Source organism: Gopherus evgoodei, chromosome 2 (genome assembly GCF_007399415.2).
Source record: "Gopherus evgoodei ecotype Sinaloan lineage chromosome 2, rGopEvg1_v1.p, whole genome shotgun sequence".
NCBI lineage: Eukaryota > Metazoa > Chordata > Testudines > Testudinidae > Gopherus > Gopherus evgoodei.
Genome location: NC_044323.1, coordinates 228910351 through 228924002, shown reverse-complemented (window position 1 = coordinate 228924002; position 13652 = coordinate 228910351). Strand labels below are relative to the sequence as shown.

Here is a 13652-nt window from a genome sequence, read left to right as displayed (position 1 = left end):
CACAGCCTATCAAGGGGTGGTTTTGAACCAGTGATCGAGAAGCGGCAGGCTATGCATCCTGAATTCAGTCTCCTGAATCAATCAATGTTTTCTGAAAATAAACATGTTCATATTCTTCTCTTGATCTGAAAAATGACAGTATTTTGTTGACTGATGGGAAGGAAATAAAAGGTAAGGTTTCACAATCCATTTGAAATGTAGTCAATTTAAAAGAATGAGCTAAAGGAATTTCAGGTAATATCATCTACATTACATGTGCCCCCAACTCTCCCTCTGAATTTTACAATCACATTTTTTCCAGTTTTACAATATTTTATTTACTATGAAAGATTACAGTTGAACCTAACTAGACATAGTGTTCTAAAATGCACTAAAACCCACTAATGGAATGTATGTTTCTTTTGTAGCATGGGCAATGGTGGATGGTGGGTCAAATGTAAAAGCGCGTTCCTCCTACAGTGAGAGAACTCCAAGAATTATTGTGTCCCGCTCTCATGCAGGAAGAGTAGAGCAGGTAGCACGGCAAACATTTGGAAATAAAACTGTGATCATCCCAGCAGGTGGAGCAGGTTTGTTACCTTTTTAAGCATTCCAGACATTTTATTGCTTGTGGATTACTTAGTAAGGAAATCGTTATTAACTGGAGAAGTGACCAAAAACAAGTAATTTGCAGCAGAAGTACTGTACTTCATGCACCTAGAACCCAAATTTAAACTTCTTTGAGATTGTGGGATGGGACTGAGTGAGTAAAAGCACTGGTTAGTTGGCAGTAAAAGGAGAAAGTACCCAAGTATTAGGCACAACATGAAACAAACGAAAAGAGAGTACTGGATACATTGAGAGAGGAGCATTTTGGGGAGACTTTTGCTCTATGCCGAACATTAGAAAAGATCAGAGTGAAACTGGCTGCTATGTTAAGAAAAGGCTGATAGTCATGAACAGAAACAGGAGGAGTTGCACTATTTTACTGGTGTTGAGAAAACAATAACAAGATAATATAGCTTCAGATGTACAAGATGAAAATTTTGTGAAAAAGGAGTTCAGTCATTTAAGAATCTAATAGTCAGTTCCAGGAGTGGTCTAACTACAAGCAAACAAATTGGTTGGAGGGTTTTTTATATTAAATGTCTGGGCAAAATTGGTTCATAGCATAGGCGGAATGTGCCTATATGAAGGGGAAGCAGAAGTGTGAAGTAATTACCCTCTTCAAGTACCTGCATTTTGCAGGTGATTTCTGAATTTCGCAAAAGGGCATCTTCCAACTTTGTATAGACAGTTATATCTGTTTTTTGTTTGTTTTTAGAAAGGATGCAGTTCTTAATATCTCATGTTGATGAGCTGTCCTGGGTAAGAGAATGAGTCTAAAGAAGTTGGTTCTGGTTAGCAGGAAAGATGAAATTATAAGTGATATAGCAGATATTCCATTCAATTCCATTCCATTTGGCAGCATATAAAAAGGGGCAAAAGTTAGCTTGAATAAAGAGGATGAACTGTAATGTGAAATGAGCAAGTAGGGAGCTTTGTAAAAGAATGAAGTCAATCAATAAAATGAAGAAATCTGATTACATGCAAAGATTTTTATGAATTGGAAATATGTTTGATATGCATGCCAGCTAGAATTAACAAAATGGTGCATTTGAGAGTAAAGTGGAGATAAGTGATACAATTGTGGTAAAGGAAACAAGCCCAAGAGTGAAATGCTATCATTTATTAAACGCATACTCAGTCTGATTCTTTTGATGCATCTCTTGATGTATCTAGGTATCTGATGAACCAGCAGGTGATAGGGAAAAGGAAATGATCATGAGTAAAATGGGTTTGTTTGTTTCAAGTGTTACATAGTGGAAAAATCTCAATTTCAGCAGCTTGCAGGAAGTGTAACAGAAGGTGAAGGTTTCTGGTGTATTCACCGTTACATTCTCAACTAACATGACACAGTTAAAATCATTTTTGTAATTGCTAATAAATGCCATTATTTTGTGATGAATTAGGAAAGTTGATATTTTCATTAACTGGTGTTACCTTTCTAATCTTTAGGCTATAAAGTTTTAGCTCTCCTTGATGTGCCTGACAAGAAACAAGAAAAAGCCGATGTGTACATTCATGTGACATACATCAAGAAATGGGATATATGTGCCGGGAATGCCGTGCTGAAAGCATTGGGTGGTCACATGACTACCCTGACTGGTGAAGAAATCAGTTATACTGGTTCAGATGGCAACGAGGGGGGACTCCTAGCCAGTATCAATGTGGATCATCAAGCGTTGGTTAACAAACTCCCAGATCTGGAGAAGGCATCACATAAACAAACATAACTGCTGAGGAGTACACAAATGTTTCTGCAGCCTCGATATGTTCCGCCTAAGGAAACAGGCGTACGAAGAGCCTGCTGGGGTCTAGGCACTGAGAGCTAAGGCCACTCAGTGTTTTTTGGGGGACTACATATAGCACTGGGCTTCTTCATTGGTGGTGGTTACAAATTCAGAATCAGGAAGGCGACTGCACTGTCTCATGCCATCTTTTATCTTTTGAGACTTTTCCATACAGTTATACTCAAGGTGCATATACAGAATATATTTTGTGAATATAGGCAAACTAAAAGAAAATCCAGATGGGTACTTAGATTATTATAAGTGGTACTTTTCATATGGATTCTTGGAACACATCGTTGTTACAGTATTGTAGCTGCTCCAACTTGAATCAGGTAGAAGAAAGGATTGATTTATGTAGTCACTTGACAACGCTGTAATCCATCTAGCTGGAAACCTATGACCATTTGTTCCATATTCCCTTGGATAAAAAGCACAAGTTGCATACACATTTGTGTCTGCTTTCAACAGTTCCTCTGACAGAACAGTATTTTTGAATGATCAGACATGTTCTGTACTAGTTTGCTGATATATTTTCTGAAAACTTAAACCAGTTTAATTCACATGAGAAAATCATGAATATTGGTGGTTTATTAATTAGTGTAATTATTTCTGTATATCTTTTTAAAAGAAAATGTGATTCCTTGTATGGGTTTTTAACAGACTCGTCCTTGATTTCCGTTTGCAATGTTAAAGTTGCATGCTAGATTTTTCTCTAATGTGAGATTAGTTCAATGTTTGTCCCTGTAGAAGCAGCCTCCTTTCCTTTTAATGTCATTTTGTTCACTAAATTACTGGACAAACACATACAACAGTGTTGTTGGCAACAGTAAGTAGGTGGTTTAGCTTACAATATGGATTTAAACTAGCAGTTTTTTAGAATTCCAAAATTAACTTGCTGGTTTCTTAAAGGTTGTCTTGTATGAATTCCCTTCAAAAGATATACTCTTTCCTTCTTCGCTGTAAGCACTCTAATTCTGAACAGTCTGTGGCCACATGTTCACCTTTTAAGTTCACCATGGAATTTAGCTCTGCATTAAATTACAACATTTTCCTGTAGCCCAGAATGGGCTTAGGAAATTTTTGGGGACCTGTAGCATTGCTGTACCTCAGTTTGAAACAGGACACTTTTAGTTAATTCCACTTCTGAGTTTTAACCCAGTTCATATGGGGCAAAACACTAGCCCTTTGAGGTCAGATAACAAATAGCTGCACCACTAAAATCTTTGGGCCTTTCTCTTTTGAAAACGTAACTGCCTAACTGGGAGTCGTCTTAGAGAGATGGAAGAATAATATTTAATAAAGCAAGTTAAAATGTACTTGTGGGTGTCTCATCTCAAGGAAGCTAAAGGGTTCATTTAAACACAATTTTTTTTTTCTCAGTTCTATTCCCCTAGTAAAAATTTTAATCTTCACTCCAATAATCATCTATATGGTAAAAGGAGAGTGACACCGCCTACAAAATAACTTTATAGTTCTTCTTAAATCAAGAGGTTAATACATCAATGACTTCCTTATGTTACAAAATAAAACAAATATGCTCCTTTTCAGTGGGCAGATTTATTCTGGACAATTAAACTTCACTGCAAACTTCACTGAAGAACTAAAGTCAATGATTTAGCAAGGCTTTAGTAAGATTATTTTGCAGGAGTACAATGTTTTGGTTTTGTTGTGTTTTTTTTTCGTTCTGGCTACTTTAAAACTACTTGGGGCCTGATTAAAAAGAGAGCTCTTTTACTACTAATTAAAGAACATGAGTTAAATTTAATCCTAGAAATAGCCATAATTAGCATATTAAAAGCTGAATGCATCATAGAGATAGGGCATAAGGTGTTAAATAATACTAAGGCAAAGATTTATTTCGAAGGTTCGGATTGAGGGCTTGGCTAGACTCAAAACTTCAAAGCCCTGCCGCTGGAGTGCTGCCTCAGGAGCGCTTTGAAGTGTGAGTGTGGTCACAGCGCCAGCGCTGGGGGAAAGCTCTCCCAGCGCTGCACGTACTCCACCTCCTCATGGGGATTAGCTTGCAGCGCTGGGAGCCGTGCTTCCAGCGCTGGAGCACTGTTTACACTGGCGCTTTACAGCGCTGTATCTTGCAGTGCTCGGTGGGTGTTTTTTTTCACATCCCTGAACAAGAAAGTTGCAGAGCTGTAAAGCGCCAGTGTAGCCAAGGCCTGAGAGACCATGTAAACTTTTCCTAGTAAGTATGTGACTACTTCTTACTTTGGGGCTGATTCTGCCAACCCTACTTGCATAGAACTAGATTGTGGACAGACTGCATGCCCAAGAAAGGTAAGAAGGGATAATAACTCCCCTTACATCCTTACGTATACTTAGATCAGGCAGTAAATGAGGATATTCACCTGCTTAATCACTCCCCAGAGTAGGTGACCAGGGAATGGGCAAAGGTATGGCTCCACTCCCCCTACTTCCTGGCCACAGCAGCTAGCTTTGAGTCAGCAAGACTATTTGCTCACAGTTACTGCATCCTTAGATGTTTTGCTGCATCAGGTCCAGAGTACTCAACACCTTGCAGGATCAAGCCATTATTGTGGGTATAGGCCAGCCGTATATTACTATCTCTGAGGCCTAAGGAGAAGGCCGTGGAGGAATTGTGATTCAGAGGCATGCAGGGCTGTGCCTAGAGTCTCACAATCTAGTGCAAAGAGGCATCCCCTCGAAGTTGGCAGAATTGGGCCCTTGGTTAACATCAAGCTTTCTGATGTTTTCATATTAGAAAAGAATAACTTTTTTTGCACAGACCAGCTAATATTTAAAAGTACTTAGTGCACATCTGGGTTATTTGTGATAAAACTAAGGCCCTGTCTACACTATCCATTTTACCATGATTGTGCTGTGTTCCTAAACATGGTATTAGCCCAGCTTGGATATAACACAGTTTGATCTTGCTCATGTGTTCAGCGTGGTAAGGGATCATACTGTAACATTATCCTCTACAAGGGCTGGAGCGCAGGTCCTTACTTTGGTTACAACACCACTTTGGTCTCTTCCACATAAAGCAAACCCTGTTGTACCTTGGCAGTACAATATTTAGGCATGCTGGTGAAACATAACATTTATAGTGCAGTCGGGGCCTACAATAGTACCTCTTATATAAATTTTTAAAGTGACACTTCTATCATAGCTACTAAAAGGGAAGCCCAGGATAGTGTTTTATTTTGGCACTAGTTTTTATTTTAACTTGATATTTCAACCAGTGTTCTAAGGCTTTAGAGTACCTTGATTTGTAATCCACTTTGTTTTTCTCAGTAAAAGGTGGTGTAGATGCTACATAGCACTGTACCGAAAGTTATAATTTGCATTCCTTGAATGCCAAATATTTCTGAATAAATAAACATGGAAATAAAAGGGTTGAATATTGTGCTTACAAAATGGCTTTTGGTTTTACCTATTTTTTTTATGATATAAAAGCTGATGTACAGAGAGTTTGTCCTTAAACCCATTGCCATTTCATAGATTTTAATAGCTATTTGATGGTTATCATTGGCTCGGGAGGTGTGGGTTTTTTGTTTTTGTTAATTTTGAAAGCAAGTTGGGGAAACCATTTAGAGAAGCTGACGAATGGTGGAGTAGGGAAAACGGTTACTTAGATTCATCTTTTGGTTACTTATTCTAATTCTGATACCATATACTATTTCCTTAGTTTAAAAAACATCAGTCATGTCATCATACATCATAATGTTCTAGTGTATCTAATCTAATTGTACAAGAGCAAAATTTCCACTGTTAACAAAATGATGCTACAACACACAGTTTAACAGTATAGAAACAGATAGTCTATTCCATCCCTCCTCCCAGTCATTTTAGAAGTGGATTTGAGTGCTTTGCTGCCAGCTATACTCTCTCATGTCAACTGAGTCCGGCAACTGCAGTGACACTATCTTGCTGTGGCTTTAAACTTCTTAATGAGATTCTCCCTCTTTTTTGTTTTCCTCAGCTTTTCTCTAAAGAGAAAGCTAGGACTTTAACTGTGCCAATGTACTATTTTTCTTGGGTGCTTAAAACTGCATTTTTGTTTTGGGGGGCGGAGGGAAAAATGACAGTGGAAGATCTGAATTTAGCTGGAAGGGGTTAAGGTCATATTAAGACTTCTAAGAATGATACATTACTCGGACAGTTTAGATCTCTTGACCCAATTATGCTTGATATTCTTATGATGTAAGTAAATCTTATGTTTTCTCTTCTTTATCATCTTAATTGTAAAGATTGGCCCATCTCCAACTCCTGACTTCTTAAATTGCTGAGGTGGGATTGTCTAATACTGATGTCTAAGGTTAAGATTTTTTTCCACTGTTATTTTTAGTAAAAGCCACAGACAGGCCACAGGCAATAAACAAAAATTCACGGATGCCCATGACCCTGTCTATGACATCTACCATAAATAATGGGGGTGGGGGTACGACTATGTCTAAGGCCTTGTCTATGCTATAAAGTTTTGTCAGCAAAAGTTATGCCCTTTAACACCGCTGTTGCATGTCCACACTATGCTCCTTGTGTCGGCAGAGTGTATCCACACTAGCAGCTCTTGCATTGACACAGAGAGCAGTGCACTGTGATAGCTATACTACTGTGCAACTGGCCGCAGGGTGGTTTGGGAAGGGTTTTGTTACAGTTACCTCTCATGGCTTCAATTTAGTTTTGACATGACTGGAGGTATCTGGAGTCAGAAGATCACAGGCTAATTTTTCTCAGTTTTCTAAGTTATTTGAAGTATTAAGCTTTCAGCTTATTTCTTTGTGGTAATAGGGTCTGGTTCCAGATAAATTTGTCCTCAGTATTGAATGTTCTTATTCATAGTACCTGCTTCTTTTCTTCTTCCAGCAATATTCAGTGAACTGTATATAGGAAAAGCTGTAGCAGCTCAAGGATTGGCACCCTGGAAATCTTCCCAAATGTACCAGCAAACTGTATCTGCATCTGCTGATTGTGTATCAAATGAATAAGAATTCTATAGATAAATCCTCTGTTGGACTGCATTGTTGGCTTTTCACTTTTCACATTTTAAATGGACACTTCAATTGATTTGAGTTGTGGTTTATTTGCTTTTCTGCTAAGTTATTTTCAGATACTACTTATCTTCCTGGGAAGGACAGACTCTTTCAGCCATAGATATCCCCATCCCGCATAATTGGTTTCCACCCCTTTTGGTCTCCAGAGGAATTTTCACTAGCAATGGGTTCTGGCAAGCTGGCACCAGAGCCTGGATTCGAAAGCCCTACTGCCAGTAGCTTTTGTATGTGAACTTTGTTCCTTGGGCTGATGTATTCTTATTACTTAAGAGATTTCTAGGAGTCCCCTTTCTGTCTTGCTCTTGTTTTCAAAGAGTCTATGTTTCTCTTCCACTTGATCTCAAGCAATTGCCCTTTTTATAATGTTTCAGGTCTGAAGTTTTATTTTTGTATTTGATAGTTCACACAAATATTGGTGTTTACACTGACATACTCTAACCTGAAAGAGTCCAGCCATTCATTTCTTTACAAACTTGAAGACGGATGTTGCTGTCATTGAAGCCCCACAGTATTGTGCTCTTACACATGACAGTGGAATAATGCAACGTAAGTAAATTGACTTTACTCACACGATAAGCCACTAAAGCAGACAGAGCTATTTTGCTTAGGGAAGTCAGAGCGCTCTGTATTGGGTTTTATTTTAAATTGTTGTTCCCTGGATTTTTCTATTTTCATTGATGATGGTTAATATGGAAGAAATTTCAAGTATTACTCCTATAGCTCAGTGATTCTTGCGCTGCTTGCAGTCCAATCAGCAAACAGCTGAGGCCCATGTGACATCCTCTGGTCCATACAGCTAGTGTGTGAGCTGCATCCACACAATATATATAACACTCAGAGAGATGCATATGCAGCCCACAAAGGTAAATAGGTTGAGAACCACTACTATAGCTCCATTTGACAAGATGATTGTCGAGAATACAGTACTACCTCAGCAGTGTCACAACTTTGTTTTTGTAACTGAAGCCTTGAAATGCCCTTTAAAACATAAATTGTATTCTCCAGAGACCAGATCTGTGGTGCACTCATTTTAAAATATGTCTCTCTTTCAGATGAGAAGGGAAAACAGGCTTGTCTAGTGATGTGTTTGGTGTAGTGTGTGGGGGTGGGAACCAGACTCTTTGCAGTGGTTTTGGTGTTAGGAGTTACACATTTTTTTTTCCTCCCCATATCTGGCCATGTGACCTTGGGAAGTCATTCATAGCCTGATTGATTTTTTTTCAGAGGTATAAAGCACCATCAGCTTCCATTTAAAGTCAGCTTTTCTTCTCAGTAGAGCAGAGGGGAAGATTAATTCCTTTGGAACGTAGTATTTCACACCAGCCAGTAGGCATAGACTCCAGGGATTGCATTCTCTAACACAGTTGGATTTACTAATACAGTGAATGTCTGTTCAAACTTGGACGGTCAAGCCTGAAGTAATTTCTCATTTATACAGAGTTTCATTATGACATTGGTTTCCATATTTCTTTGACATCTTGTTAAATCTTAAATACTTACCTTTGCTTTAGCAGTGCTCCATACTTCATGGATTAAAACTTGTAATAATTCCAGAACCAAAAGAATTGTAATGAATCAAAAGATACTATAACACCTCATCACAATAAGCCATAAAAGGGTGTCTGTTAATATGCTGTTGGAGCACCCTCACTACCTCGGAGGTTGAAGGCCTGTTAGGTAACCAGTTGTTAGAGTGTCAATGGCCTACTAATGCATATCCTAGTGTTGCTAATTGTGTTAGAATGTGAGGCTTGGAAATTTTAAAGTGGTGGTGGTATGGGGAGGATTACCTTGTGGATATTTCTGCTATGAAAAATAGTTCCTAGTAGGATAAGAAGAGTAGGGGCAAAAGAAGTGCTGTATTAGGCACTCTTATTAGCCCCTCTTCCTCATCCTCCTATTTCTAAATAGAGTATCCCCTTATTCATGGTGACTGCTTCTAGACCAAGCACCATTCACCAAAAAATGTGTAACTGCATACTCGGTATCTCCAAGCAGTTTCCAATATATGTTACTTTTACACTTCTCTCCACATCTTATAATATTAATTCTGGGGGGGGAAATAGTTTCTAGTCACCTACGCAAAGTGATTCAGTAACACAGTAGAACACGCGACAGTAAACTGAGTAGTGGCACACAATGCAGATTTACATTTACTTTAGCACCTCTTAGGCAAGAACACTATAGAGGAGCAGGGTGTCTCTAATCTGTCACAGGCGGGGGATGGCTGCTTCCTTGTGGCAGTTGAACAAACCACTTCCCTATTCCATTCCTGTTTGCGTAAAACTCCCAGTTTGAAAACTGTCCCTGGGCAGGGAGTGTAACCATGCTTGTAGCAACACCCGCATTAGAGTAGCATTAGGAAAGAATTTAGAGTATGAGTAGTTATTTAATGTGATTAGTTGCTGGAAACAAAGAAAACCAGCACCATGTAACCAGCCAATTCTCCGTGGACCAGTTTGGAACTATTGTAGAGATGACTATTTTTATGCACCCTGTGTGAAAAGCTAAAATTGTTCTCTACTGTATATTATGCATAAGGCTATGTCTACACTAGAATTGTTTTATCAGTGTAGGAATACTGGCATAGTATAGCAGCAAAGTGCTCCTAGTGTGGACGCAGCTATGCTGGCAGAGCTGCCCTTTGTACCACTACAGGAAAACCACCCCCATGAGCAAAACTAGCTGTAATAGTAAAAGTGCAGTTTTGCTGATAACTCTGTCTACACTAGTGGCTTCTGCTGGGATAGCTATGTCAGTCAGTGGTTACACCTTGTCACAGCCCTGAGCAACAGGGCTATTCTAGCAGAAGTCTAATGTAGACCTGACCTAAGGCTCGTGAAAGACAAAAACATTGACAGTGCCACACTGCTTCACAATAAAGGAAAATACAAACCCTGAGTAGATGTACTAATTGTAAGAAGTTAATGGATATGTAATGGACTTTTTAAAAATTAATGAGCCTTGGAGAGGGGTGAAAAACCGGGTCATGGAGTAATCCTTTGTCTAAATATATACCATGCTTTGAGATTTGTAAGTGAAAAGACACCAGCCACAAGAGAACCTCAGAAGTGGTTGTCATTGTTTGAGGCAGATGCAGGGCTGGCTCCAGGCACCAGCACAGCAAGCAGGTGCTTGGGGCGGCCAACGGAAAGGGGCATCGCGTCCCGCTCTTCAGCAGCAATTCAGCGGCGGGCCCCTCTCAGAGGGAAGGACCTGCCGCCGAATTGCAGCCGAAGAATGAAGCGGCGGCGGTAGAGCTGCCGCTGAGAGCGGCTTTTTTTGCCACTTGGGGTGACAAAAATGCTGGGGCCAGCCGTGGGCAGATGCCCTGGCTGGCCTAAGAGAGACTATTAAAAGCCAGCATACTCTATTGACATAGTAGAGATGAGATTCACCAAGGGTGGTGGGTTTTTTTTTTTTTTTATTTTTAGTGATTTGTAGTGAGTGAAATAAATTGCTAGTAAAAGCAATTGTGAAACAAAGAGGAAAAGTCTTCCAAAATGTAAGATAATTTGTTAGTAGGTATTTTAGGTAATATCAAGTAATTCCCCTTGTCTATATCTCCTTTCTTCCTTCCCCCCCGGTTTGGTTAATTATTACCTTTGCATCTATAGTACAAACAACTCGTGTAAGGTGGTTTCCCTCCTTCCTCCCTCCCCCTCCAAAAAAAACTTGGGAGTAACAAAACTAACATGGATTACCTTTCAAGAGAGAGGCAACTGTTTTAGCTTCCTTGATTGCACAGTTCATTCAGTTTATGTTGCAAAATTTCAGAAATCTCTGAAGAAGTTTGTCAGCATCAAAATTACTCAGTCATGCAGGAACAGAGAAGGCAAAGCTAAGACCTTGTCTGCACAGGAAAGGGTTATTTTAATATTTAAGGAATGAATGTAAATAGTTAGTTATACTAGTAAAGCTACCAGTATAAACTGCTGTCTGGACTCTTATTCAGATATGAGTGTTGTGTTTTCCTCAAGTCTAGCTTAAACCTCTTCCCCAATGATATAAGCTAAATACAAAAGTCACTCTTATTCCAGAACAAGAATGTCCATGGGGGGAAGTTATACCAGTATAACTGTACCTTTACTTTTATATCTGGTAAAACTTTCATATAATGACAATCCTTAACAGTAAAAAGTGTTCTCTAGAAGTAAATGTATATGTATTAAGAACCTGGAAACATTGCTTAGGCCACTAGGGGGCTATATTTTTCCATCAATACAATGAACACATGTAGAAAGTTAACTAAAGTTCGGCAAAGATTTACACACATGCTTAAGTTTAAACATGGCAGTTGTCTCATTGACTTAAAAGTTAAGCATGCGTGTATATCACTGCAGAGTCTCATCCAAAGGCTGCAGTAATTTAAAAATAAAAAACCAACCTCTTGTTCATACCAAGATATATGTTTATGTAAAGGTCACTTAAATGGGACTGTTTTTGTTTCAATAAATAGTGAGAATAAGTACAGTCTAACACCTGCTCAAATTTACTTTTACTTCATGCAAAAAAACTCTAATCCTACCGCTTTCTCCCCAGCACGTGTGTGGCACGCGCTCACTCTCTCTCTCTGTCACACCCCTGAACTTCTAGCCCTTGATTATGGCAGAGCAATTACATTCTTTTTCATGAAGTTCAGTCTTGGGCAAATATCACCTTTATTTTCCCTTGCTTGTTTGATCACTACATGTGAGTCTCAAACTACAGATGGTTTGTCCTTTGAAACACTTGTTTGTGTAGTTCCCTATTAACATGACTTGTATGTGAATTTTGGAGCAGATGGGCTGGGAGTTGCATATCTGTTAGAGTGTGAGTTAACTGCCTGGGGCTTGATTTAAGATGTTTAACAGCCATGGCTACACTTACAGTTCTGCAGCGCTGGTAGTTACAGCTGTGTTCATACAGCTGTGTAGGGCCAGCGCTGCAGTGTGGCCACACTGACAGCTACCAGCGCTGCAGTGTGGCCACATTTGCAGCACTTGCAGCGCTGTTGGGAGTGGTGCATTGTGGGCAGCTATCCCAGCATTCAAGTGGCTGCAATGTGCTTTTCAAAAGAGGGGGGTGGGGTGGAATGTGACAGGGAGCGTGGAGGAGACAGAGAGAGTGGATTTTTGGAGTTGACACTGTTCTCAGCTCCCTACCTTGCAAGTTCTAAGGACTGGAAGACACACAGTGCCTACCTTCAATCATTTTAAAAGTTCTGACCCCCTTCCCCCACCCCTCTCTCATTCTAACCCCCCCTCTCTCATTCACTAAATGCAAATTATGTACTCCTAAATAGCCGTCAGACCAGATAAGCATCTGCTCAACATGGACTTCCCCCTCCCCCTCTGCTGTGTGAGCGTGCTATTTCTCTCTTCAAGCAAACAGCTGTGAACATTCCAAAGTAATTCCCCTGCCTGCCTCCGCTCGCTCAGCAAACAGGAGATGAGTTTTGTTTTTTAAATAAGCAGTTTGGCTGAACTCCAAGCTCTCCCTTTCTTCCAGTTTGTTGTGGACAGGAATTCTGGGATACCTCCTTATACCCTGGAGGTCAATAAAAGCGCTGGAATCTCTACACCTGAGGCTCGACCGGGTGTACAGCCAGCGCTGCAACCAGGGAGTTGCAGCGCTGGCCGTGCTTTGCAAGTGTGGCCACATCCTAAGTTGCAGCGCTGTAACCCCCTCACCAGCGCTGCAACTCTCTAGTGTAGCCATGGCCAGAGTTGAGTGGCTATGACTATGGGACTAGCTGTTTACTCTAAAAGGACAATTAAGTCTGGATGTGATTCTTTGTGAGGCGAAGGCAAAATAATTGACTTGGAGGGCACATACTGAAAACTGGCTCAAGTCTGCCCTAGTTTAGGCAAAGTGAAATAAATATAGCATCTCCACAGTTAATCAATATTCAGGAGGGCTGGCAGTTTCCCAAAGACCCAATATTAGAGATGCAACAGCAAACTACCCTTATGCAAAGTAAAACTAGGCTCCATCTAGAGTCTATAATGACCGGAAAAAATCAAAAAGGAATCCTACAAAATGTGGACAAATCGCTAAAGATGAGTACAAAAGAATAGTGCAGCTATGTAGGCACTAATTCAGAAAGGCTAAGGCACAAAATGAGTAATACCTAGCAAGGAATGTGAATGGAAATAACAGCTTCAAGATGGGGAGTAACTAGCCCAGGTGGTAGTGCTGCAGAAAAGGATCTGGAGTTATAGTGGATCACAAATTGAATGAGTCAGGAATGTGATGCAGTTGCTTATAATGC

General features: G+C 39.9%; 1 protein-coding gene across 1 annotated transcript in view; it reads left to right on the top strand.

Annotated features, from left to right (window-relative positions):
* IMPAD1 (inositol monophosphatase domain containing 1) overlaps positions 1-3433 on the top strand; it is a 31816-nt gene extending 28383 nt beyond the window's left edge. Inside the window, exons 4-5 of the mRNA XM_030553133.1 lie at positions 408-569; positions 2038-3433. Of these exons, the coding sequence (XP_030408993.1) occupies positions 408-569; positions 2038-2315 (440 nt within the window). The 3' untranslated portion in view covers positions 2316-3433. The remainder of the gene's footprint in view (positions 1-407; positions 570-2037) is intronic.
* The last annotated feature ends 10219 nt before the right edge of the window (positions 3434-13652 follow it).